Genomic DNA, 25,033 nt, shown 5'->3' with positions numbered 1-25,033 from the left:
AACAAACTGTTTTAGACATTCTTTTGTGCAAGCTTCAACACCACCTTTCCCAACTCAAAAACATTTGTCACAGACTCAGTTTCATTGTCAATTTGTAATTGCAAAGCACTGGTTGATCGACCATCCTTGCTGAAAATGTCCATGAGAGAGTGTTCAGCGAATGGCTTACAGGTGGCAAATGTTGACACTCGACACAATACAAACAATCCTCGTCTCGCACAAGAGAAAGCAACAGCCATTCTTATTGAATCATTCATGTATCCGGCGCTGGTTGTTCGAACCATTGACAAAATGACAATGTCATTCGATTGTCCTTGATACCTATCGACGGTAGTTATCTTTTTTGGCTCTCCCAAAGATCCACATCTTCGTTTTGCAATGGATCGAATGAGATTCTTCTGACCCTGATAGGGAGTAAGAATGGTAATGGTGTTTGCTTCATGACCTACTAAACGAAGATACATGTAGAGAGCAATGGCATACTCTGCTTCACCTAAATTCTGGAACATGTGTGGGTATGGCTGAATTTCACCTGTTCCTTGATAATCTTCAATATTGACCATTTGATAGTTAAATCTGAATCCATTCAATTTCGTTTCAGTTGGTATCACATGATCATAAATTCAGGATAATTCCATTTGAATAGTGGCACCAAATTTGAAGAAATTTCAGTCTCGTCATGTGGCAGCGTGATCATCTTACTTTCATCAATAAATCTCGAAAATCTTGTGAACATGGATTGTGCCATGTTGCTAAATAACTCCACTTGCTTGTTGTAAATAAGGGGTGGTAATTGATTGTTGTCACCCAAGAGTATGATTTTGTTGAGTCGAGACGAAGCACTCATTGGAATGAATGATTCAATTTCTGAAATTCGAGCTGCATCCTCAATGATTAATGTGTTATAGTCGAATTGTTGTTGCTTGAATGAGCTTCTCTTGATGGCAGCATGAGTGGATGTCATTCCAACAACTCGTGACTGGTGAGTAAGGATATGATTGCTTCTTCCATGGTAATTTCTCACATTCTCAAAAACTTTACATTCACAAATAATGTCGAATAATAGTGAAATTTCAGAAAAGAGCTCACATGCTCTGTTCATATTTTCATCATATTGAGTAGATTGGAAAATTTTGTCAACTTCTAACACTTGCTTAAAGTAGTCAATGAATGGAAAATTATTTTCAAAGAAGGAAAGATCATTTGGCGTGGTTGAATTTTCTTTCAAAAGTTGTGCCTGTTCTAAAAAGGCCTTCCAGCGTGGGAAAACTTTTCCAATAAAAACGTGTGAAGCAGTTTCACAAGAGGTATTGATGAATTGTGCCATCCCAAGAGATGAAGCGAGAATGTCAAAAGCTTTCAATGCTTCCAAGCGTTGTGCTAGCATGTAATTAACTCGTCCAAACTTGCTGAAAACATTCTTCTCACCTCCCAGTCGAAGTAAATGGCGTTCATGTACTCTAGATTTTTCTAAATTTTCAAAAATAGCATTCAGTGTAAGGTTCGACCTTGTAATAATCACAATTCTTTGTTGTGGATGATTGAGGTATAGATTCTCGATAATCTTTGTCAATACTTGGTATTTTCCACAGCTCGGTGGAGTTTGAATATACACCAAGCCCTTTTCAGGTAGCAATGCTGAAGTAATTGCCTTCACTTGTTGAGTATTAAATCTATGTTGATGAACATTATTAGAGCGAATTCTTACGTCACGTGGAATGTAAGGGTGATATGAATTAGCCTGACCATTCAGGAAGGAAACTTTAAAGTAATTTGTTGATGCTGGAGATGGAGGCGTTGTTGTGATCGAAAGAGCTTCTTTAAGATGATTCTCATCCATGAAGGTATCTCTAAAATCTACCGTCACTTCACCAACAACAGCTTCCTCTTCCGTGGATGGTTCATATCCTAGTACGTAGTCAGTAATCCAATCAGGAATTTGGTCTACTCCTTCATTCATTAAATTTCTAATGCTCTCAAGAACCGCTTTGAAATTATTGTCTTTCGGTTTTTGTCGAATCACCAGATTAAACTGTGAGTAAAGGTCAGACTTGGACTTATCTTGCTCTGCTTTATCTAATACGTATTGGACCGGATCCATGAGAACCACCAATTTTCTTACAGACGAAGAAAGGTCGAATTCTAGAGTCTCATCTTCTTCTGCCAATTTTGTTTGGGCGTTAATGATATTTCCTTCTTGATCTTCTTGTCTGATTAATTCACAGCCTCTGATTGAAATAACTCCATAGCCCTTGTCAAACCTTTCCTCGTTATCAAATGCCATTTGAGAAGATGCTTTGATGTGCACAAGGAATAGAATATCATTCTTTCGAATATTTTCCCATTCTTTTCTAATATCTTCAGACTCAATACGTGACAAATCAATAGAAATAACACCTTGTACTTGAGATGGTACAGATTCTCCAATTTTTGGAGCGGCTACTTGTATCAGTTCAAAAGGTTTGGACAAAGGTAATGCCATTCTAAATCCAGATAAAAAGTCAGTCTTTCCACTGTTAATGTTCTTGACATACTTTAAATCAGAAATTATATTTTCCAGAGATCGTTTTAAACTGAAAGTTTTCTCTTGTCTATACAGTGTATAATTTCTCAATAAATAATCATAAAGAGAAAGATATTGAATGCTTAGCTTGGGAAGAGGTATGTTTGAACCTTTGTACAGCATGTTTGGCGGAGCTGAATTCGTCAGAGTGATATCTTCCCAAATGGTTTTTTCTGTTGGATAGATAGGTGTCTTATTAATACGTTCTATTTGAGATAGTTTTTTCTCGTGATTTGCTACGATGATTTCTATTAACAACTCGAGAGAAATGTCGTCTCCAGTCTCATATGGGCCTACAAAGTTTAGCTTCTTTGCAAATTCTAATAGCTCATCCTTGCTTAGTGTCTTTAGAGTACTCTCTAGAAAATTTCTCTGTTGGATTGTGCTGATATCTTGTAAGTAGAGACTCCTTAATTGTTCTGGAAAATATCTAAACGCAGTGTGTTGTAGGTTTTGAATATTTTCGGAATGAACACCAATAGCCTCGATGGGTGAAAGAGCAACACCAGTATCGTCATTGATATCAAAGTTTAAGTAAAAATCGAAATTTTCAACAAGTTGTGAGAACTTCTTGGAGGAAGCTCCTGATCTGATGAAAAGTCTTGAATGTTCTAATACATGAGCATCAGACAAGTAAAATCTAGAAAATCTTCTTGTGGGAAGTTGTGAAAGTAAGTCAATTAAAAATTCTAAAAATCTTTCACAATAAATCATATTGGCTTCTTTGATATCTTCTTCCATATCAGTTGACTGGAGAGAGTTCAATATATTTAGATAGTGGCTCACCAAAGATGGCAAAAAGTCTGATTTCATAGCATCCTCAGCGGTTTTTTTGCTTGAAATTTTTTTCCAATACTTGGATAAATTACGTTTCTCAATCTCAGCATTTCTTTTTGAAGGGTTGACATGTTTCCATAGAGGAAGAGAAACTAAATCCAAACACAGCTTGCTCAATAAATCGATATGAGAGAAACAATTGATCAAAAATACAATCAAAATCAATTTTTCTGTTGCTGTTTCACAATTCAAAGCAATAGACGATTTGAATAGAATGTCAAACTTGGGATGTTGAACAACAGTCTTAAAGTTCGATTGTTGATTTGCTATTACAATTGAAGTTAATATGAATTCTTTGGAAGACTGTTTTGACTCGTCTAAATATTTGAAAACGAAGCTGAAAGAGCATGATGTGAGAAAGGATAAGCCCAAGGCAAATTTAAGCTACAACATACTTTTCAATCAATTTGAATGACTCTAAAATCGAAAAGACAGTACTATTCTCATTCAGCAATTCCGCTTGAATAATTTCAAATATTTCCGATATAGCTTTTTCATCATATTTATCCAATCGACTTGTCAAAACGTTCATTCTTTCTTCATTGGATGTCAAAGATGTCTGCTCTCCCGAAAGCTTGATCTTTTTTGATTCACTCTCCACAGCTTCTGAGTGATGATCGGAATCAACATTATTGGATGAAGGATTAATTTCGTTCACGTGTTTGTCGTTCTGATGATCTTCAGCTTCTTTTTGTTTGGAGCGAGAGGTGTTTTTTCTTTTTGGAGGCATTTTTTGCTGGTTGAACAGGGACAATCAAAGCAGCACACAGTGAAACCATTCTTCTTTCTTGCTCCTTGGTTAGGTCCATTTCCTTGAGATTACTCTATAATTTTCAATCCTCTTCGTTTAAAACTTTGGTTCGTGTAATACCCTTACCTAGGTTGTTCATTAGTTTAAAATTTCTCCTCGAATCTCATCAAACAAGAAAGAAGGAACTGTAAAATAAATTAGCTTTCCAATCTCGTCGTGAGGTCTCCATTCTGTATTATGGCGGCGCAATTGGTACTAGAAACCTGTCAGATATTCGTCAATCCCACGTCAGCTGATTGAGTAACTCAAGAATCAAAATAAATGAGTGAGTCTCTTCTGATTGTTGCAAGGTTTGAAGAACGAAGCAACTTGGTTCTTACTGCAACAACAGACAAACTGAAACGAATATAGAGGCCATAGACGTTACACCATTATTCGCTTCAGCTGAAGCTTGTAAACAACAGCGTGCAACGAACAGCTCACGGAAGACAGATCCTGCTAGCACCTAACCAGAACTATTACCAATTCTACTGCATGACATTCAACGAATAAATTTTTTTATGCTTTCATATTCATTTTTGACTTGACGAATATCTGACAGGTTTTTAGTGCGCTTCAACGTCGGATGCGCCGCCATAGCATGAGAGATGGTTCCGTACAGTCATGAAAGAAGAAACGCACCTGCAATTTAAAAAAATCGTTTTAGGGTCGGGAATGCCAACAACATGAACAATGAAGTTAAGACGGTTCGCTTTTGTTCACTAATCGGGACGTGTATTACCAACCTTGGACAAGAAGAATCTCATTAGGACAATGCTGAAGTGCATGATGACTACTAGCAGCCTGAAGAGAGTCCCTATCAACGATTCAACATCAACCCAACTAGAAAAACAAATAACACCAACAAAAACAACACCCAACGTTGCCTCTTGTAAATACCTAACACGAATATTTTCTCTCTCAGACATCACACCACTAACATCGTACCAACCTCTCAAGAAGAAGAAAATGATTACAACAAACAACAGCAGTAGTAGTAACAGTTCAAGCAACGTTCAACTCACGAAAGAGGAACGTTCTCTCTTTCGATGTTATGTCTTTGACTTTGATCGATGCTTAGCCTTCACTAACTTTCCAGAGTTTGCCAACACGAATAATAACATCTCAACTCCTCCTACACCTATCAGTTCCAAGACATCGTCATTATCCAACAACAGTAACAGTGATAATATGCCTTCTCCCAATTCAGCCTCTCAAACACTCCTCTCATTGTTCAAATCGTTTTTAGAGAGAGACTGCAATGGACGATTCGTACCATTGTTGTCTTTGTATTTGCAAATGAAACAGAATCCTGCATACTATGAACAGGCTTTGTATGCCGAGAAGAAGAAGGAAATTGAGAGCTTTTTACGGAGAGAAGCTTTTCCTAGATTTGTCAGAAGTGATGACTTTAAGAGCCATGTTGCAAAGAGAATGAGAAGTTTGAAATCGATACCATCATCATCATCGAAAGGAAGTGGTGATAACAGTAATTTGGCAATCAACAGTGGAACTGTGACCATGATCAACCATTCCACTCAAATCAAAAGACAAGCAAGCAATTCTAGTACGCAAGGAAAATTGAACTCATCGTCCAATACAACCCTCTCAGTTCAGTCAGCAAGTACTCTGGACGATGCATCAACTCTTGTCGGCAGTAACCAAAGCAATCACAGTCATCAATTGTATCACGCGTTGCAACAACAACCATCGACTCCAACTTCAAGCCTTGTTTCATCAGTGAATTTGGAAGCTCCCTATTCTCCTAACCTTGCTTCTAGTTCGCCCAATATGACCTCGAATCATGAAAGTGACGCTTTTGAAATGAAAGCATCCAAAAAGGATGATGCTGCTGATGAGGATGATGATGAGGAAAATCATGAAGACGAGGAAGAAGAAGATGATGCTGACACTGAAAGTACAACGACCACAACGACCACTTCATCTACCAGTGGCTCCTATCAGCACTATCAATTCAGTGTGGATTCAACTTCTCAAACGTTGAGCTTACCTCAATCAAAAAGTTCCAAAAGCCGTCACTCCGTTTCGAGACATCACGCCTTGTTGAGCAATAAGGCAGTCATGGAATATTTGCATGCCATTGCTTCACCTATGGACATTTCCACTGAACCTCTTTTCAAAACCCAAGTCGAGATGAAGTCTGCACTCTTCTTCTCAATGGATCATCTTTCATTTGTAAAGGACTTTGAAAATGATACACCAGCATGGGAAATTGTGTATACCATTCCATCGAGTACTGAAGCTGTTGCAAGTAACAAACTCATTCCAGCTCAAATTCACAAAGACTATTTGAGCAGAGGTGGAGGAGTTTTTACTTTACAAGCTTGCTCTCCAAAGAACAATTTCCAACGAGTGTTGAACGATCTATCTTTGGAAAAAACATACAAGTGGAAATATCAAACCTTCGTTCCATATCCTCATCATGAAGTGTTTAACATGTTTGAGCAATGCAACTTCAATACATGTTTGAAAGGATGCAAGAAACAAAACAAGATGACCCGACAATTAGGTACAGAACTATTTGATCCTCACTTTAGCGTCTCAGGCAGTGGAGGCAGAGATTTCTATTGCTACGAAGAAAAGATTAATCTCTCGAGTGGAAATTCCTTATTCAAATTTGGAAGCTCTCAAAAGACTCTCAATCTTCTTTGCAGTAATTTCTATGACACGGACAAGAATGAATATATATTCTGTTTGAAATCTCAAGGATTTGACCAAAGCTCTGGTACCACCAACATTGAAGTGGCCGATAACGTCTGGGGTGTGAAATGCATTACCATCACAAAAATCACGAACAACTTGACACGAGTGAACGAGTGTGGTTTCATGTACTTTGGTGAGAATTCAACAAAGGATTATTTCCTTTCTCCTCTTTTCAACACCTCCAATAAGGACAAGTCTTCATTCTTCTATAACGCATTGGTAATGGGTTCTGAGGAAATGATCAAGAGGGAACTTGAGAGAGCTTCTAGCTACTCCAACAGCAAACACAAACCGTCTGCTGCTCAAAAGAAATCATCCAACTCGATTCGCCATCAATGTCTAACACAAAATGAAACAGTGGTTGCCAAAAGATTGTCAACGGCTGAAAATGATGTATTGGAATAAATATTATTCGTTCAGGTTTTGATTTTCGAGTTCAATCAAAGAGAAGAAGCAAAAAACTTCCACAACGCGCCAAAAAAAATGTCGAATCAAAATTATCATTTGGACGTTTATTTGAGCAACGGAAAAGCGTTCTGTTCCTTTCCGTCATCAGCCATATCAAATCATGAAGAATTAATATTGTTTTTGGAGAGAGAGTATGAAAAATTCTATCCGACTGAGGATAGTATTTCGATTAAATCCATTCAACACTTGTATTTTGATAAAGAATCGGGAATGCCAGTGAAATTTGAATTACCCACAAATTGGGAAGGTCTTGCATCTCAATTACAAGTGAAATCTAAAATTATTGAAGTAATTTGTGGAAATAACCCATCTTTATTCTTGCAAGTAGAGAAGAGTGAGAATGAGCACTACAATGATATTGTTTCTCCTGTTCCGGGATCTGTCCGAAAGAAAGCTGTGGAGAATTCCGTCATTAACTCTGTGGCTTCCTCTCTCTCGTTTAATGCCAACAAGAATTTGCATTCAAAAGCAAGTACCAACAATTTAACACTTCCCCGAGTAGGTGATGATAGTGCTACCGATGAAAAAGTGATTATCTTCGCTGAAGATGATGATACAGTCTTTGATGATGCTATCGAAGAGATGGAAAAGAAGGCATCACAAGGCAGCCAAACTGTAAATACTAATGAGCCATCGAGTCCATCTGTGGTTGCTATTGTCGAGGAAGTAGACGCAACCACTGCTAATTCACAGAGCAAAGCGAATAACATCAATGCAGTGACAAACGATACCAAACCTATTGACAATGTGAACGGCAAAGCCAATAATGCTGCCTCAGAAGTTCACATGGACACGAAGGATGACAACAAACACGAGATTGAGGATGAAGATTTTATTTTCTCAATAGAATCTGACGAGCTCAATGAGCAGCCCCTGTTCTCTTCTGAAAAACAGGCTGATATTGCAAACGTGTCACCAGTGATGGACGCTTCGTATGAAGATACTCAAATCGATGAAGAACAACAAGAATCATCCCAAAAAGCCACTCCTCAACATCAAGAACAAACAAAAGAAGATGACAATGCAATGATTGACGAGGATGAAGACCTACAGAAGACAGCGAATGACAACGTTCTATTTACCCAAAATCCTACCTTAGAACAACCAGAAGAGGAGCCCAAGTCTATTACTTCTCAAGAAGAAAGAAAGCACGACAAACTTTCCCAAACTCCATCTTCACAATCGAAAAGTGTCACACCAGGCAAAACAAAAGTGAATAGTGAGAAGAGTACCTCAATAGCACCACCCCAAAAAGCATCAAAACCTTTTTCCTTTGCATCCATTGCCTCTCAAAAATCAGATACCAAACCTACTTTGTCATCATCCCAAGAACGCGCTTCCTCTTTCAAACACTCCCAAGAAAATAACACTACCACAGCAACACCCTCTAAAAAATCATCTCAAACAAACACCAACATGACTCCTAAACAATCCTCTCAGCCAACAGTTGAAGAACGTACATCTTCACAACCTCAATCTCTCCAACCATTCACGCCAAGTACACCTGTTTCACTGTTGCAACGAATTAAGAATTGCAAAACACCCAATCCTTCTTCATCTCAAGAAACTAAGGAACGAGACATGGATGTGAAATCAAAAAGTGCGTCCAAGATTCAGAAAAACAAATCAAAAGTTGTTGACAAGCTTGTGAAGGATGCCATGCTACAATGGAACCAAAAGAAGAAATAAGATCGACCTTATTTCAACCTCATTTAACCCTCAAGAAATTATAATAATGAAACCCATTTATGTTATCGTGATGTCCTCTCGCTCGTATTTCAAGAATACAACGTTGCGAATGTTGCTCACTTCTTTTTGGTGTCCAAATAAAGACATTAGAACGTTCTCATTTCCAATGAGCGCACATTTCGTAATGATGCTCCTTTTTGCTCACAAATCGAAGACGCAAATTCCGCTAACAGCCCAGCTCAGAGACATTCAGCCTGCATCAATGATCATTCGTTTAGAACAAACAGAATTAATTCAACACCAAATAGTAGTGTCATCCTACTTCCTTTTGATTCAAATTTGCGTTTCACCATTCGTTCATGTGTTGGAGTACTTTCTAATCGCGAACGGACTAGCAGTGAAACCCCAAGCGCACAATTATATCTGCGCAACGCCAGGTGCCAACGGTTTAGGACATCAAAAAAAACTTTCTTAATCCAACCATTGACTAGTTAAAGGTTGTTTCCGTACTCGCTGTTTGTCAGAAGAGTTTCCTTCTTGATGTGTTGTTGATACACTACTATCAAAGTCATTGCCATCATTACAAGAAAACAACAATTACCAATTCCATTTCGTAACTCATTGAGGACCCTACCAAGCAACATTTTGAATTACTAAGCGTTTTCGAAGAAATTCATTCGTTGAAACACCTAACACTCGGAACCATTAATAACCATCATAATCATCATTATCATACTCACCGTGAGAGAGAATGATTTCCACTCAATATTCACCTCATCATCATCAAACATTATGGTCTTCAAGCATCACCTCTTCTCAAACAGCCCGCGATGGTGAAACCACCAACACCTCGGTTTCTTCCTCTCCCGATAGCAGCCACTCATTGATACCAACTCAAGAACGCTTCTACACCAAAGAACAAGTGGCTCAACATAATACGGAACACGATGCCTGGGTGATTGTTCACGAGCACGTCTATGATATTTCAGAGTTTTGCGAGACTCATCCCGGAGGTACAGACATTTTGTTGGATTATCTAGGTTCAGATATTACAAAAGTATTGCAAGATGCTTCACTCCATAAACATTCTTCATCAGCCTATTCCATGTTGAAGAGATATAGGATTGGAAAATTGAATGATGAAGCAACAGCAGTTGATGAAACTCAAATTTCCAAATCAGGTAACAAAACCCAAAGTTGCACTAACACCACAACTTCTGAAGGACCCGGAGCATTGGCAGAATCAGCTTTGGGCGCCACTACTAATGATGAAACCATTTCCATGTTGTTGAAAGGAAAGGACCCAGTCGATTACTCCAAACCTCTCCTCGATCAAATTGGTAAGCTCGGAAAAGAGTACTTTGACTGGGTCTCGTACTCGGGACCTGTTTACTTTAAGGAATCCGTTCCGCTCTTCAGCAACAAGTATTTGGAGATGACCTCACATACTCAGTGGTATGTGGTGTTGGTGGTTTGGTTACCTGTAATTGTCTTTATGCTCTCTCAGAGTTATTTACAGGGTTTTTCATGGCTCGGAATGGCATGTTGTTTCATGATTGGATTTTTCATATGGTTTGTCTTGGAATATGTGTTACACAAGTACTTGTTCCATTTCGATAGGTTGGGAAAGATGGTTTCTATGTGACCAATATAATTCACTTTTTATTGCATGGATTCCATCACAAGCTACCAATGGATAAGGATCGTTTGGTAGTTCCTGTGGCCTTATTTACGATTTTATCATCACCATTTGTGTTTGCTGCTCATTCAGTGTTACCAAGTTATGCAGCTCATGCAGTCATTGCAGGCGCTTTTATGGGTTATGTGTTTTATGACATGCATCATTATTGGTTGCATCATGCTGCTAATGCAGCAAGAGCTCCTGAACCATTTAGAACTTTCTTTACTAGTCAAAGATGGCAAACTTTGAAGACTCATCACTTTATTCATCACTTTGCTCCAGGAGGTGACGAGAAAAATTATGGAATTTCAAATCGTATTGTGGACATACTGTTTGGTTCCTTAAGAGAGCACCATTAAACAATTTTGATGGGAAAGTATATCCATTCATTGAGATAACATTGGGTGACGACATCTTTCATGCTAACCATGCTAGATTAATTGCTTCACAACCCCTTTCATTGGAGAGATCTCTAACAGCTTTTTCCATTTACTGACACATACATGTTTTGTATATATCATATATCATTTAAATAGGACTAAATTATTTATTTCATATTATTTACAATATGCAGTGAGGTGTTAGTATTACAAAACTTTAGAGAGCAAAATTGAGAAGGTTCTTATTCGTTTGAGGGTTGGGGTGAAGAGTTTTCGATAATGTTGTTATCGCTAGAGGAGGAGGTATTGAGGTTATTGAGGGTAGTGGTAGTGTTGTCACCGGAGAGATCTTGAAGCAAAAATTCCGAGTGATCGACTGGGCTGAAAATTCCATTCTCATCAATGTCATTCCACAATTGTTGATGATCTTGATATTCAGTTGATGGTTGTTGCTGTTCAGAAGAAGCAACACCAAACGATGTTGAATGTTGTGATGGTGCAACTTCTTGCTGTTGATCCATCATCATATTTTGATGGAATTGGGGAGAATTTTCAAGGCCTTGCTCATTAGGAGAAGAATTGGATTGAATTTGTGGAGCCGTAACAACCATTCCATCATTTCCATCCTCTTCAAGTTGCTGAGGATGATTTTGATTGAGAATCATTTGAAGAGTTTCAAGCAGCTGTATTTGGGTGTGATGTAATTGAGGGTAGTGATTAAGGGATATGTGTTTTGTCATGGAATTAGTTTGTTGATAACTCGTTTCGTTATGACCATTGTCACCAAATCCAAATAAACCATCTTGTTGAGCATTAAAGTCGAAAAATGTTTGTGAAGAAGGAATCATTGCTTGTTGTTGATTCAAATTTGCAGTTCCGTCCATCCAAGCTTGATTCGAGAACATGATTTGTTGTTCTCCATTCAGTATATGGTGATGTGTAGGGCTGATTCCTTCATTACCTAGTTTACATTTCTTATTGGCTTGTAATTGTTGTTGATACAATGAAGATTGCAATTCATAATCAACAAAATTCATAGCCGTATCATTGGGAGAGAAATTGACCAAACAGTCTGGCATGGAGAGTGTTCTTCTCGAGTTCATGTTTGATGTTGAACTATTACTACTACTTGAGGAGGTGTGTTTTCTCTTCATGGACGATGAAGACAGAGTATTGGTCATGCATTGCTACTAGTCAATGTGGATTGAGTTTGTTGAGGAAGAAATGGTGCTTGCAAGAATTGAACATGGTGACCATTCGCAGAGGTGGGTGTAGAGGCAGGTGTGTGCGTGCTGACATTCATGCACATGGGATCCATACCAAAATAATTCATGGACAACTCATGAGTGGGAGGTGAGGAATGAGGATGGTTCATTATGAGAGGATTCGACACTGAAGACGAAGAAGGATTGAAGAATGCGTGTTGTGACAATTGTTGAGGAGTGTTACCATGATTGGTGGGTTGATTCAAACACATGTTTTGAAATTCAAAAGTCGGTGTTCTGGTTGGAGTTTTGAGAGGTGAAGTAATCATGCCACTGCTTGGGGTACCTGAACTAGCATTGGCAGAGGTCAACTGCATGTTTGGAGCAATTCCTTGAGTCCCGGAATCGTAATGGACCACCATGGGTTCATCTTTCCTAGTATCAATGACAAAGTAATTCTTTTTGAACTCTTTCGTATTGATTTGTTTTCGAAGTTTACGAATGCCAATAGGTTTCAGGTAGGAATAAGTGTCTTGTGTTTGCTTGGTCTCATCGACAAAACGTATAGTGTCTTCACTCATTTTCTTCTGCAATTTCCGGTTGAATATTTGGAGGTTCTTTAAAACAATCACTGCTTCTACCACGAGAGCTGCAATGAATTTTGTTTTTTTCACAATACGAGATTCGTCTTCCTGTCATTACTTATTAATGGTATGTTTCTGTTGTGAACTGACCAATCATGTTGTCGCCTTTGTGTGGTTTAAAGCCATTGTAGGAGAGCGCCGATTGATATTTCAACTAATGAAGCAAAAAAGATTTACATGCTTTCATTTTCGACACATACCATGTACGAGTATGAGATCTAGATAGTTAGAAAACCCTTTTTGATTTTGCGACAAATTTGGAAGGTCATTTGATAGGGTTGTAAAAAATATAAACTTGGAAATGCAAGAAGTGCCGTCTCATTATCATCAGATGGTTTGTGATTCAGAGAGTCGAGACATGGGTCGTGCATTGTGTACTAAAAGAGTTTGAAACCCATAAAGTTAAGGTATACGACTGTTGGACAATAACCCAAGTGCTAACACCACCATTTAAATTAATTCGACATAATTGTCAACGACACTTTGCAAGTTGCAGATTGCTTCTTCGAAATCTGTCTTTCAAGTCCATGTCTTTGATACCAGTTGATGTATGCACCCGACTGCAACATGGTGTAGGATTTGGTGAGCACTCGATTAAAGAGTTGCATAAAGCTTGTTCTATTGGCACAAACAGTTAAAGAATAGGGAAGTTTGTAACTTTTCAATGCTTCATCACTTGAAACCTGTACCTGAAATTCTTCTTTACGACCTTTCATCCATTCGACTGGGGAAAAGGCCTGTTTTTGTAAAACAGTTTTGATAATATCTACATCGTGCGAAGTTTGCAAACCACCTCTTACCATAGCTTTAGCATAAATAGTTTTGATATTGCTATTTTCGAGGTCATAGATTGGTACATGTCTGGTTAAATCCTCAGCAATGTATTGCCATGAAGTGAATTGTGTTGCGTTATGTGTTAATAAAGCACTAGTATGCAATTCAACGAAATTGACATCCTTCATTGGAATTACTTGATTCACAAGAGAGAATGTGTCGAAAGGGGTATATGTTTTGGTTTCCTTCGAGTACAAAGGAAGCAATAGTCCACATAAACTCGACGAAATGTACTTGTTGATATCCGAGACAGAGTAAGACACATCCATGAGCGTAGAATGGCCAGCATTTTGTCGTTTCACGTTTTTGGTAATGGAACGAAGTAAATCGTCGTTCACAAACAAGAACACACCGTCAGCATACTGTTGGATGTGATTAAGGGTAAGGAGACAGTTATAGTGTTGTAGAGGAGTTTCTCCATGTTGGAACGGTGCTATGGAAATGGTAAAGATGTAGTAAGAGGGGTATTTGATTCTAATTTCTTCAATCACACGACTACCTAGCCCACTTCCTGTTCCTCCACCCATTGAATGAAATACAAAGATCGCCTGAACAGTGTCACAACTTTCAACTTCTCTTCTGATTCGTTCCATTGTTTCATCAACGAGCGTGTTGGTTTCTGTGAGAGAAATGTTGCTCGTTAAATTTTTAACTTTGCCTGTAAAATTGTATCCAAGAGCCCAATTATTTCCACATCCACTCTGTTAGAGAAGAGCAATGCGGATGGATTGAAGATCATATGTTTTGTATGAATCATGATAATGAGCTTACCTCCGAGTATACAACATTCCTAGTGTCATACAATGATAATTTGGATTGTCGTTCATCGCTCAATGCTGCTTTGATGACTTTAGGCTCAGCATCAACCATCACTACACGAGCCTTGTTGGTAGCTGTATTGAAAAACGTATCAAAAAATCCCTTAGATTTTCTTGCTGTTTTTCTGTTTAAAATTCATTAAAATTCATAAAATCAAAAGTAATTATCGGAATTGCCAGCATAACATTTAATTTCATCATTATTTCATTCCATCATCATCAATACTCACTCTCCATTCAGCAATTTCATATATTCATGTCCGATTTGATTTCCTGCTTGCCCTAAAAATACAAAGATGCAAGACATTTTTTTCTGTACAGAAAATGTTTAACTCAATTTTCAACAAATGAATACAAGAAACTTCATAATTTCATCAAGTGGTCTTCTTAGATTGTGTTGTTGGTTGTTAAGGGACGGCCCCTTAAAAAAAATGAAAAGTTCAGTTTTTGCAATTTTCATCATGGTCGCCTTGACGGCAGTCCTGATGATTACAAGCTCCGCAAGTAAGGTCAAGGCTCTTTCAATCCCAAAGGAACTGCCATCGAATGTGCTTGCGTTTGTGGAAGGTTTTTTGCTGGGTATTGAGGCTGATGGTACGTTTCTGACACGGTTTTCATGGATCCAATTCTCACATCATGATTAATACTACAGTGGGAAATGTAACAGCTTGTACGAGGGACGCAACCATCACCCTCAACGATTTCGACAATGCGTTTTACTCTTTGGAGTACGGATTCAAAAAGATGAGTCCTCAACTCATTGAAACTGGTTTGCAAGAGCTTGCTGCTGGTATTGAGGAAATCAAGCAAGGTATCGAAGATTGCAATATTAAAGGCATTATTAAGCAAATTGAGTCGTTGATTGCTCAACTCAAATCCGGAACCCTTGGTGTTGTGAAAGTTCTCGTCCATGAAGCGATTAATATTTTCCATAATGGTCAAAACATTACCACAGAATTTAAAAACGCAATTCAATACTGGAAAGACAAAAAGTATGAATTGTGTGGTGTACAGGTGGGCATGATTGTTGGTGTCTTGTTGGAATAACCTTGACCATAATTCATGAAGTGAAACTTCAATTAAATATTTTCCCGAAAGATAATCGTTTTGAGTCGATACGTTCTCCTCTCACAGGAGTTCCTTTGGAGACCACAAAGGTCCTTCACCCACCACAAAACTCCTTCTTCTCATCAAACAAAAAATACAAACCACCAAACGGAAAATGAAAATTGTTTCATGCGTTCTTGTGGCCTTGGCTGCTGTATTAATGATGATGGTCGTCGTTAGCGCCCAGAGAAAATTCATGCCAACGTCACCAGTCAAATCTTTGCCACTCAATGTCCTTGCTTTCGTTGAAGGCTTTGCTCTCGGTATTGAAGCCGATGGTAAGTTTTTTTGTGTTGACACTGATCATTGTGCGATTCAACAAAACGAAACCTCCTGCAATCATGAATTTTTATTTAAATTTCAAAACACATACCATGCGATCTATTGAATATTTTCTTTTTTGTGAAATCACACCACTCAAATCATGATATATTTTCAAATTAGTTGGTAATGTCACCGAGTGTACTAAGGATGTTTATATCACTTTGAACGATTTCGATGATGCCTTCTACTCTCTTGAATATGGATTCAAAAGAATTAATGTCAAGTTGATCGAAACTGGATTGAGAGAATTCGGTGCAGGAGTTAAGGAATTGGCAGTTGCATTGAAGGGGTGAGTTATTTGTGTTCATGATCATTCAATATTAATATTTAAATTCATTTAGATGTAATGTAAATGGTATTGTCGAAAAGATTGAATCTCTTGCAGCTCAATTGCAAAGCGGTCCTTTGGGTATTGTCAAGGTCATTGTTCATGAATTGATCAACATTTTCCACAATGAAAAAGATATCACCAATGAATTCAAGAAGGCCATTCAATATTGGAAGGACAAGAAGTATGAATTGTGTGGTGTTCAAGTTGGTAAGATTGTTGGTGTTTTGCTTGAATAAATTATCAGATGTCTGATGAAAGAGGTCTTATGGAGTGTTAGTTGAATGTTCAGACACCATGCAATGATGAATTGAGATGAATCTTGTTTTTGACATAACCTCAATAATTCGAGATTGTGGGTTAGTTGTTGGAATGAGCAAGGGCTTACATTAATCCACAACAAACATGATGGACAGATTTCTTCTACACCACCATTCCACTCGTCTTTGGATGGTTTTTTGAGACCATTCACCTGTATGGATGATCTGGAAACGTTATAGATGAAAAGATTCCATTGTCGCTCTTCAGCCAAAATTGAAATATCTGAATTTTGGTCGAGTTCCATAATTTTCATCAAGCTGTCGTTGTCACAGTGGGTGTTGACACATTTCACCAAGTCACACTGAGCTCTACCATTTTTTGTCATGATGTTAAAATCTGTAATCTGTAACGCGACATTAGAATCTGTGTTTCGAACAATCTCAAAATCCGTTTTTAAACTTCCAGAAAAAACATAAGGCTCCATTAATTTTAATTCTGCTTTGGTGGTTGTATCCTTCTCATGGTGTTGAAGAAAATATTGATAATTGTTAGCTGACATGCTTGCATACTTTTCTGATGCATCACTGTGATGATCAACTTCTTTCATCTCTTGACAATCCAATAATATTAAAACTCTGGAATATCCATCAAAAATTGAAAATGGACCTCCACCATTCATCACAGCACTCGACAGTCTCCACGTAAAATCATCAGATACAGATTCACAATGTCGTGGATGAATACAAAATTGCGTAGTCGTTCCCATGCCGTTCTTCCAAGGCATGACTTTGAAATCCTTCTCCGATAGGACTTGATAAGATGCACACATTTTTTATAGTTAATTTTGAATCAAATTATTTAAATTGATAATTTCAAATTTAATCAGTTGGTCCTGTTGAATATGTTTTGTCTTGAATATTGAAAATGACTCTAATTTGAAGAGTTCACTATTCAGGGAACAATGAACCTCCAAAAACTGAGTGAGTCCAACAAAAAAATACCATGACTTTTGTAAGAGCAGTTTTTTCTTCCGATCTGCACGGTAATTTATTTCAATACCAAAAGCTTGTTGATTATGCCAATCAAGAGGAGCACCGTATTAATTGTATCATTATTGGAGGAGATTTATATTTGAAAAACAAAAAGCATTCGAATCTGGATGAGTATTCTCACCTTGAAAGCAATAAGGGAATTCAAAAACATCAAGATTATTTTGTGAATCATTTACTTCCGATCTTGCAACAATTTAAAAAAGGAAAAATTTACCTTTGTTTTGGAAATGCAGATTTGTACACAGATGTCGCCTTCATGAAAGAAAAGACCAAAAACATTCCAAATATTGAAGTATTGTACAATGAGGTAATCCCAATAATGGGAACAGAGTTGGAATTATTCGCGTATTCATCCATTGTTTTCATGAAGGGTCACAAGAAAGATTTTGAGAGATTTGATACTAGTAATATTAATGATACTTTGGCACAAAATACTGAGTCTTATCACATTCGAATGAAAGGATACACAACGTTCAACGAGACCGAATTTCTTGAAATCATTCTCAATGGCGAGTATCCTGAATGTTCCTGTGTCGAAAAAAATCCCCCTGAAGATTCACATTTCAAAGGAGTTCCTGGATTTCATCATTTAATTTTGATTCAAACGATCCAAAGCTTGTTAAAGCTTTTTCTATTGAAAGAGAATTGGAAAGAATTGCTGAGAAATTTAAATTCTCTAAGGAAAAATGTAGAAAGCAACTGTGGGTTTGTCACATGCCTCCGTATGACACATGTGGAGATAATGTTAGTGGTTGTCACTGTGGATCTAGAGCGTTGAGAAGATCAATTGAGTACTACCAACCACTAGCGACCATGCATGGACACATTCACTGCTCTGTTGACTCTTCTAAAGGCCAATTCTGCTCAAAAATTGAAGATTCTTTCTGCTACACGAGCGGGAACTATCCAAAGAGTAAGGATATGGCAATTCTTGTTCTTGATACCTCAGACGTGTCTGCTTGTGAAAGAAAGATTATTTAAATTATTTACTTTTAAACATTATTAAAAAAATGCATTAATTTGCGTTGAGATGGACCATGCTGCAAGAATTCTCCAAGATTTTACGTCTCAAAGGTTGAGACTCGAACAGTTGCTTCCAAAATTTGTCGTTGATTGTTTTATTAATGGACTTGAGAATTACTTGAGTAGTGGAAATTGGAATGAATCCGAACAGGCTCTCATTTTGGAGAAGTTAAATTCTTTTGTTTCGTTTTTACATGACGAAAGAATTGCTAAATATCAAATCAGAAACCTTTCAGAATATTATAAAATTAGTGATAAAGACACACTGTGGCATCCATCATCCCATCAGCTTGATACTTCTTCCGATGAAAATACTTTTACGTTATTACCTCTTTCCGATGAATTGGAGAGATTTGTTTGTGCTCACGAATTTGTTGAAAAGTTTAAAGGAAAACAAAAGAAAAAGCAACCAACGATCCAGGCCACTCAACACAGTACTCAAACTTCTAATGACTCAATTTTCAATACGGATGAATATTATCCTCTTTATATGCCCAAATTCAACACATTTTTTAAACACAAGAATGAAAATTTGCATATTGAAAAAGGGGATGAAGGATTTGAATGCTTTTCGAGTCAAGATCAAGATTTATACTTTAGAGTTCATGGTGCAGTAGAGGGAGATCGCTTAGACCAGCAACAGCAGCAACAACTGATTGCCGAAAGAAACATTGCGAGAAGTAAGGCCATGATCTCTTCTTTTCATTTACGTATTCAGGAAGATGTCAAACCATTCATTCAGTCCTTACTCACCAGTGGACCTCTCCAAAAGTTTTTGAATGAGAAATCGTTTCGCACGAGTGTGTATGAAGCAACTTTTGGACACATTCAAACTGAGGAAGAGGCTATGGATTTCTATCGACAATTATGTGGAGAAGATGAACAGTTAACAGTGACGATGGATATGGCAATTTATGAGTTGAAACGAGTTCTTGCAATGAAAGCTAAAAAACCTAAAAAGCTTACCTCTTCTCTGGTGATCAACATTCCCTTCACTTTTGAATTCAAACAAGCATATTTAATGTTTCTAAAAATGTTGGATTATGAAATTGTGTCTTCTGCTAGAAGTGCTAACTATGAACCGATTGAACCTAATGAAATTCCAACAAGAGTGAGACAAACCAAGTATCCCACCAGAATGACTTCACTCCTCACAACATCGACTCACGTTCTGGAAAATTCCATTTCTTGGGAATGTGTGGGCCATTTAGCAAAGTTTTATTTCATCCCATGGCTGGATTATGAAAATACTCAAACTCCTTACACATCACGAATTGACACTCGCAATTTGATATTTCCTTGGATTTTATTTAATGCCAGAATTCAGCACGAGCACTCAGCATTGTCATTCGTTCCACGTTCTTTACTCTACAACATTGTTCAAAGCCACCTGCACATGTATCAATCGTGTGGGTATGACAATGACATTATGAATCGCATTCGTGGAATATCTGTAATGAATGACACCAACAGTATGGATCAGCTCTATTCTAATTTCAGTGCCATGCTTACAAAATCCTCTTCACAACGCGAAATCCAATTCTATGAAAAGGAAAAACGGAAATTACTTCCTGAAAAGCCCGACACAGACGTAGAGGATTTGCTAGATTTACTGCATGCATACAAAACTAAGCTAGAAAATAGAGCTCGCTTGTCTCAATATACTGCCCTCATAAGCAATATGAACAATCATGAATAAACGTGTAATGCTGCTCCAAATTTTGAAAAAGGCCTACTATTGAGCTATTGAACGAAATACACATCTTTTTGTTGGCAAATAAATTTAAGCTTGTTATTGAATTGGTAAAGTAGTTAATCTACATTGAGGTTTCCCCATTTTTCGATCTGTTGGACTCCATAGTAATCCTTGAAGCAAACGCGTCCAGTACCCGTTGTTTAGTCTTATTCATTAACTCCTCAAATATTTGAAATTCTTCGACAATTTGTCGTTCCAACTCCTCGTCTCTGTTGGCTTCAATTTTCAATTTTTCAAAATTCTTTTTGTGCTTTTCTAAGAGATCTCTATGTGCTGTACAAAATTCTCGAACAGCCTCGGAGGCAAATGTTTTTGCAATTTCGGTCCATAAATCGTTGCATCCCTCGAAACAAACTGCACATAAGCATGTTGGGTCTAATTGTGTCGAAATATTTACATAATACGAGGGACTATGTGAGACAAGAACGGGTGAAATTGGGTCATTGGGCAACCCAAATACAATATACATGAGATTTGATGAATTCAAGCCCATCGGATCTCCAAAATTCAAACAAGTTCTTCTATTCCTCTTTGATCTATGATGCACACTTCTCCTTCGGATTGTATTAAATCCCGAAAGAATATTCATGCTACTTGTACTGTTTGTTTTGGCATGATGATGATGAGGTGGACCACCACTTGTGTTACCTCCTCCTGGAGTACTTGATGTTGTTGATGTAGGTGTGGTTGTGATGCTTTGATTGTCATTGATTCTAACGGTTGATGTCGGAGTGATAGTTCTCAATTTTCCACCCACAGTTGCTGAAGAGGAGCCAATCATATTGAGTCCAGGTGTTGTTGCAGATGTACCAGATGCTTGGCGAATAATTCTTCCTGAGGAATGAGATGTTTGATTGTCGCTTGGAGGTTGAAAAACAATTTTTCTAATTCCTGGTTGTGATGAGATCGGCAAGAATAATTTCATGATGACAATTAGTATTATTATTGGATAATTAAATAATGATTATGTTCAAATCAAACGTTCGTTGAACATACCTCCTCCTTTGACAGTAGCATCAAACTGATAACAAGAGGCTAAAAAACCTCCAATATCAGTCTTCTTTGCGTTCCAAGCATTCGGAAAGCAATAATCAAATATCGTTACACCTGTTTTCAAATGAATCAGTATTATCCTCTGAAATTTATGATCTTCTCTACTTTCAATCAATCCGTTGCTGCCAGTGTTTTTCATTGGTGGTGTGCCTGAGGAGAGTGTTGTTGATTTTAAACTTTGTGTCAGTTCGCTGAGTAGCGTTGCGGATGACGAGGTCGTTATTGACGGAATATCCGAAGATGATGGGTGGTTGATGAAATTGGAAGGGCTATGAGAAGAGGAAGAGGAACTCATTTAATTTTTTAGTTGGGCTTTGACTTTCACTTTCAAACGAAAGAGTTGATTGGAATGCATTCTGTATTATGAATTGTTGTGTTTATAATTGGTAATCACAAGAGCAACCACATTGCTTCAAGATACCTCATACTGTTGTGTCAAAGAATTGTTTGAAGAGGTTTTTGATGATCTCAAAAAAATGCCAAAAGAGAGGAACCGAATGTCACCTGGACAATTGTTCAAGGTGTACCGACAAGTAGAACGAATTACTCAGCAATGTTTATCTGGGAAAGGGAATATTCAGACATTAACATTTAATAATTCTTCTATTATCCAGAAAGGAATGACATTTGCTTTAGGAATTGAAGTACTAAAATGTAGGTCCGAACAATGTTTTAATGAGTTAAATAATATTTCAAATTGGTTCATCATTTTCTACATGGAATTTAATGGCATTATTTTCAAATTTATTTAAATAATATTTGTTTGGATCGATTATTAAATTGATTGCCATTTAGATCATAATATCATTGACAAAATAATTAATAGCAGTGGCTTATTTAAAACGAAACCAAGCTTGAAGAAGGATCATGGGATGCTCCGAATTATTGTTTATGAAGCATTATTGGAGAAAAGAGCGGAGATGACACGATTCAAGAGTTGTGGACAAGATATGAAAAAATCAATTAGTATGTAGTTGTTTTTATTATTGGATTTTGAACAACGATGTTGGGTTTCACAGTGAATTGTTCAAGCTAGGGAAGGTAGAATATAACAATTGGAAAAAAATTTTACAAAACGAAAAAACTCGCCTTGGTTTTTCTGACAATGAAAGTTTTGTAGATCCCAAATATTCGAAATCCAAGACCCATCAACATGATAATCCAGAAATTGATCTTATCAGATATATCAGAATTAATACATTGAAAACAACAAAACAAAATGTGATAAGAAAGTTTCAAGAATTGGGGTATTCCTATATGAGCTTTGCTGACGCTTTAGAAAGTGAAACATTTACTCCTCAGAACAAGTTCATAGTTGAAGACAATCATTTGCCTGATTTATTGGCTCTATATCCATCAAGCTCTCATTTGCATGACATGGACATGATCAAATCTTATGAAATTATTGCCCATGACAAGTCATCTTGTTTTCCACCTTTTCTTATTCACAGAGAACTTGCAGGAAAGCTTGGAAAATCTGATTGTCTTATTGATGCCTGCTCTGCACCAGGTAATAAGACTAGCTATTTGGCAGCTCTTTTTTCTAAAAACAAAATTTATGCTTTCGAAAGAGACACATCAAGATTTGAAACTCTCAGTAATAGAATGATGCTTTCAGGAGCTAAAAATGTTGAATGTAAATTGGATGATTTTCTGAAAACTGATCCTAGCGATCCAAAATTTAAGAATGTTAAAGCCATCATGCTAGATCCCTCGTGCTCTGGAAGTGGCATCGGTCATGGTAGCTCAATCCAAAAGGATCGCCTCTTAAGGCTACAGCAAGTTCAGCTCAAATTGTTGACTCACTGCTTTAAATGTAAGTTGTTGGACAAGTGTTCTTGGTATTGCTAACAAATTTGCAGTCCCAAACGTTCAATTCATTTCATATTCCACTTGTTCTGTGTGTGAAGAGGAGAATGAAAAAGTTACAGAGATGGGCCTGGAGGCATCAAATGGAGCATTTGAGGTTGCTCACACTTTTCCTGAATGGCCTCATAGAGGTTTGGAGTCATCACCAATTGGAGAGCATTGTGTTCGTGTTGATCCGCAAAGAGATCGAACAAGTAAGTTTTTGTCTGAACAGTGTCGGTAAGATCATCCAAACTTTCAATAGATGGGTTTTTCGTAGTTTGTTTTAGGAGAAAAAATTAGCACCATTCAGAATCTTTCAAAGCTTGGACAACGTTTGAGGTCTCGTTTTTTCAGTCTTTCATTTGTGTGAATTTGAAACAGTGTTTAAATCATTGTCCTACTTACCACTAGAGAGCCTTCCACTTCATATTCTCTCACTTGGTCATGTATGCAAGAGGAACGGCGACCATGCTCTGATCCATACTTCCAGAGGTGATAATATTTGGATTGTGAATATTCCAGTCGACAGTTCGCACGTATTCTCTGTGAATTTTGTGTTCTTGTGTTAAATAAATACCTTCTTGTTGCTGCTTTGAATTTGTGATGGAGCTCCAAACCCTCAACGTTTGATCCTTTGATCCTGTCATTACTCTAGAAACGTCTGAGCTGTCGAATGAAAGACACTGTACAGATGCTGAGTGAGCTTGTCGTCTTTGAATAGGTTGTAAATCATTTCTGGTATCCCAAATTATAAGCTGGCCTTTATCATTACCAACTGCTAAAATCCAATCGTTTTGCTTATGCCAGTCACAGCATTTGAGTGGAGATCCTCCTTGTTCTCTGTCCAATAATGTGTTTATGCTATTCTTAACTCTCTTATCCCAAATTTTAACAAGTCCATCGTCACTGACACTTGCGAATTCATCCTTATTGTTAGTATTCCATCTATAATTTCAATTAATGACCATTTTGTTCCAGTTTGACATCTACACTTACTTTACATCATTAATAACTTTTGTGTGTTCTGCAAACTGTTCCACCACATATTCAAAATTTCTCGAATCAAATAATTTAATCCTTGAGGATGTAGATCCTACAAGAAGCAGAGTGGCAGAATCGCCAAATTGATTCCAATCCACACATGAAATTGAATACCCCTTATCTGCCAGAATTGAAATTACTTTTTGGCTTTGGTTGACATTCCACAATGTCACAGCTGAAAAAAAATCCAATCAAAAAATAGCAAATTCACAATTTCCGAAACCTACTTCCATCATGATTGGCTGATGCTATCAATTCTTTAAAAATCTCGGACCACACTAATTTGTTCACTCCCACTTTATTGTCCAGCACTGCAATTTGTTTAATCAAAGGTTTTTCATTTAAATCATGAAAACTCGTTTCATCGTCTTCACTAATCTTGTTAAAAGATGATACATGGCATACATGAATCTCTCCTCGATGATACCAATGGTTCAAATCAAATGTTCCGACGCAACACACATTTCTATAGTGAGTGCTATAAGCCAACGAATGAATGGAATGAGAAAAGGAAACGCTGGCAAAATTCATCAATATTTTTTCATCGCTTTTAAAAAAAATATTTGCTAGTCTTTCTCGCCTCCTTGATCTGTGTTGAACCAAA

The 25,033-nt window shown here is 37.4% G+C and overlaps 16 protein-coding genes across 16 annotated transcripts; 8 read left to right on the top strand and 8 right to left on the bottom strand.

Moving 5' to 3' along the window:
- Nucleotides 1-11: 11 nt before the first annotated feature.
- C9374_006070 (uncharacterized protein) lies at nt 12-563 on the bottom strand (the record flags this gene model as incomplete). Its single annotated transcript, XM_044695891.1, has 1 exon — nt 12-563. One exon carries the CDS (start codon nt 561-563, stop codon nt 12-14), a length of 552 nt encoding a protein of 183 aa, XP_044547366.1.
- Nucleotides 564-607: 44 nt separating this feature from the next.
- C9374_006069 (uncharacterized protein) lies at nt 608-4,130 on the bottom strand (the record flags this gene model as incomplete). Its single annotated transcript, XM_044695889.1, has 2 exons — nt 608-3,737; nt 3,796-4,130. 2 exons carry the CDS (start codon nt 4,128-4,130, stop codon nt 608-610), a joined length of 3,465 nt encoding a protein of 1,154 aa, XP_044547365.1.
- A 1,029-nt stretch (nt 4,131-5,159) lies between these two features.
- Nucleotides 5,160-7,319, top strand: C9374_006068 (uncharacterized protein; the record flags this gene model as incomplete). The annotated part of the gene is made up of 1 exon (XM_044695888.1): nt 5,160-7,319. One exon carries the CDS (start codon nt 5,160-5,162, stop codon nt 7,317-7,319), a length of 2,160 nt encoding a protein of 719 aa, XP_044547364.1.
- Nucleotides 7,320-7,397: 78 nt separating this feature from the next.
- On the top strand, nt 7,398-9,071 carry C9374_006067 (uncharacterized protein; the record flags this gene model as incomplete). Its single annotated transcript, XM_044695887.1, has 1 exon — nt 7,398-9,071. The coding sequence occupies one exon, from the start codon at nt 7,398-7,400 to the stop codon at nt 9,069-9,071; it is 1,674 nt and encodes a 557-aa protein (XP_044547363.1).
- Nucleotides 9,072-9,822: 751 nt separating this feature from the next.
- Nucleotides 9,823-11,111, top strand: C9374_006066 (uncharacterized protein; the record flags this gene model as incomplete). Its single annotated transcript, XM_044695886.1, has 2 exons — nt 9,823-10,554; nt 10,692-11,111. 2 exons carry the CDS (start codon nt 9,823-9,825, stop codon nt 11,109-11,111), a joined length of 1,152 nt encoding a protein of 383 aa, XP_044547362.1.
- A 263-nt stretch (nt 11,112-11,374) lies between these two features.
- On the bottom strand, nt 11,375-12,286 carry C9374_006065 (uncharacterized protein; the record flags this gene model as incomplete). The annotated part of the gene is made up of 1 exon (XM_044695885.1): nt 11,375-12,286. One exon carries the CDS (start codon nt 12,284-12,286, stop codon nt 11,375-11,377), a length of 912 nt encoding a protein of 303 aa, XP_044547361.1.
- Nucleotides 12,287-12,309: 23 nt separating this feature from the next.
- C9374_006064 (uncharacterized protein) lies at nt 12,310-12,918 on the bottom strand (the record flags this gene model as incomplete). Its single annotated transcript, XM_044695884.1, has 1 exon — nt 12,310-12,918. One exon carries the CDS (start codon nt 12,916-12,918, stop codon nt 12,310-12,312), a length of 609 nt encoding a protein of 202 aa, XP_044547360.1.
- Nucleotides 12,919-13,436: 518 nt separating this feature from the next.
- C9374_006063 (uncharacterized protein) lies at nt 13,437-14,940 on the bottom strand (the record flags this gene model as incomplete). The annotated part of the gene is made up of 3 exons (XM_044695883.1): nt 13,437-14,516; nt 14,587-14,758; nt 14,864-14,940. 3 exons carry the CDS (start codon nt 14,938-14,940, stop codon nt 13,437-13,439), a joined length of 1,329 nt encoding a protein of 442 aa, XP_044547359.1.
- Nucleotides 14,941-15,064: 124 nt separating this feature from the next.
- On the top strand, nt 15,065-15,680 carry C9374_006062 (uncharacterized protein; the record flags this gene model as incomplete). The annotated part of the gene is made up of 2 exons (XM_044695882.1): nt 15,065-15,227; nt 15,286-15,680. The coding sequence occupies 2 exons, from the start codon at nt 15,065-15,067 to the stop codon at nt 15,678-15,680; spliced, it is 558 nt and encodes a 185-aa protein (XP_044547358.1).
- Nucleotides 15,681-15,936: 256 nt separating this feature from the next.
- C9374_006061 (uncharacterized protein) lies at nt 15,937-16,631 on the top strand (the record flags this gene model as incomplete). Its single annotated transcript, XM_044695881.1, has 3 exons — nt 15,937-16,018; nt 16,185-16,353; nt 16,406-16,631. 3 exons carry the CDS (start codon nt 15,937-15,939, stop codon nt 16,629-16,631), a joined length of 477 nt encoding a protein of 158 aa, XP_044547357.1.
- A 49-nt stretch (nt 16,632-16,680) lies between these two features.
- Nucleotides 16,681-17,482, bottom strand: C9374_006060 (uncharacterized protein; the record flags this gene model as incomplete). Its single annotated transcript, XM_044695880.1, has 2 exons — nt 16,681-16,713; nt 16,781-17,482. 2 exons carry the CDS (start codon nt 17,480-17,482, stop codon nt 16,681-16,683), a joined length of 735 nt encoding a protein of 244 aa, XP_044547356.1.
- A 173-nt stretch (nt 17,483-17,655) lies between these two features.
- Nucleotides 17,656-18,483, top strand: C9374_006059 (uncharacterized protein; the record flags this gene model as incomplete). Its single annotated transcript, XM_044695878.1, has 1 exon — nt 17,656-18,483. The coding sequence occupies one exon, from the start codon at nt 17,656-17,658 to the stop codon at nt 18,481-18,483; it is 828 nt and encodes a 275-aa protein (XP_044547355.1).
- A 252-nt stretch (nt 18,484-18,735) lies between these two features.
- Nucleotides 18,736-20,427, top strand: C9374_006058 (uncharacterized protein; the record flags this gene model as incomplete). Its single annotated transcript, XM_044695877.1, has 1 exon — nt 18,736-20,427. One exon carries the CDS (start codon nt 18,736-18,738, stop codon nt 20,425-20,427), a length of 1,692 nt encoding a protein of 563 aa, XP_044547354.1.
- A 118-nt stretch (nt 20,428-20,545) lies between these two features.
- Nucleotides 20,546-21,832, bottom strand: C9374_006057 (uncharacterized protein; the record flags this gene model as incomplete). Its single annotated transcript, XM_044695876.1, has 2 exons — nt 20,546-21,375; nt 21,481-21,832. 2 exons carry the CDS (start codon nt 21,830-21,832, stop codon nt 20,546-20,548), a joined length of 1,182 nt encoding a protein of 393 aa, XP_044547353.1.
- A 181-nt stretch (nt 21,833-22,013) lies between these two features.
- C9374_006056 (uncharacterized protein) lies at nt 22,014-23,688 on the top strand (the record flags this gene model as incomplete). Its single annotated transcript, XM_044695875.1, has 6 exons — nt 22,014-22,191; nt 22,333-22,503; nt 22,557-22,562; nt 22,658-23,353; nt 23,400-23,600; nt 23,651-23,688. 6 exons carry the CDS (start codon nt 22,014-22,016, stop codon nt 23,686-23,688), a joined length of 1,290 nt encoding a protein of 429 aa, XP_044547352.1.
- A 16-nt stretch (nt 23,689-23,704) lies between these two features.
- On the bottom strand, nt 23,705-24,960 carry C9374_006055 (uncharacterized protein; the record flags this gene model as incomplete). Its single annotated transcript, XM_044695874.1, has 5 exons — nt 23,705-23,743; nt 23,794-23,825; nt 23,873-24,333; nt 24,385-24,604; nt 24,657-24,960. The coding sequence occupies 5 exons, from the start codon at nt 24,958-24,960 to the stop codon at nt 23,705-23,707; spliced, it is 1,056 nt and encodes a 351-aa protein (XP_044547351.1).
- Nucleotides 24,961-25,033: the final 73 nt, after the last annotated feature.

Source organism: Naegleria lovaniensis, assembly GCF_003324165.1.
Source record: "Naegleria lovaniensis strain ATCC 30569 chromosome Unknown tig026, whole genome shotgun sequence".
NCBI classification, from domain to species: domain Eukaryota; phylum Heterolobosea; class Eutetramitea; order Acrasida; family Naegleriidae; genus Naegleria; species Naegleria lovaniensis.
Note: the sequence above shows the minus strand (reverse complement) of the source record. Positions and strands in the feature narration are given on the sequence as shown.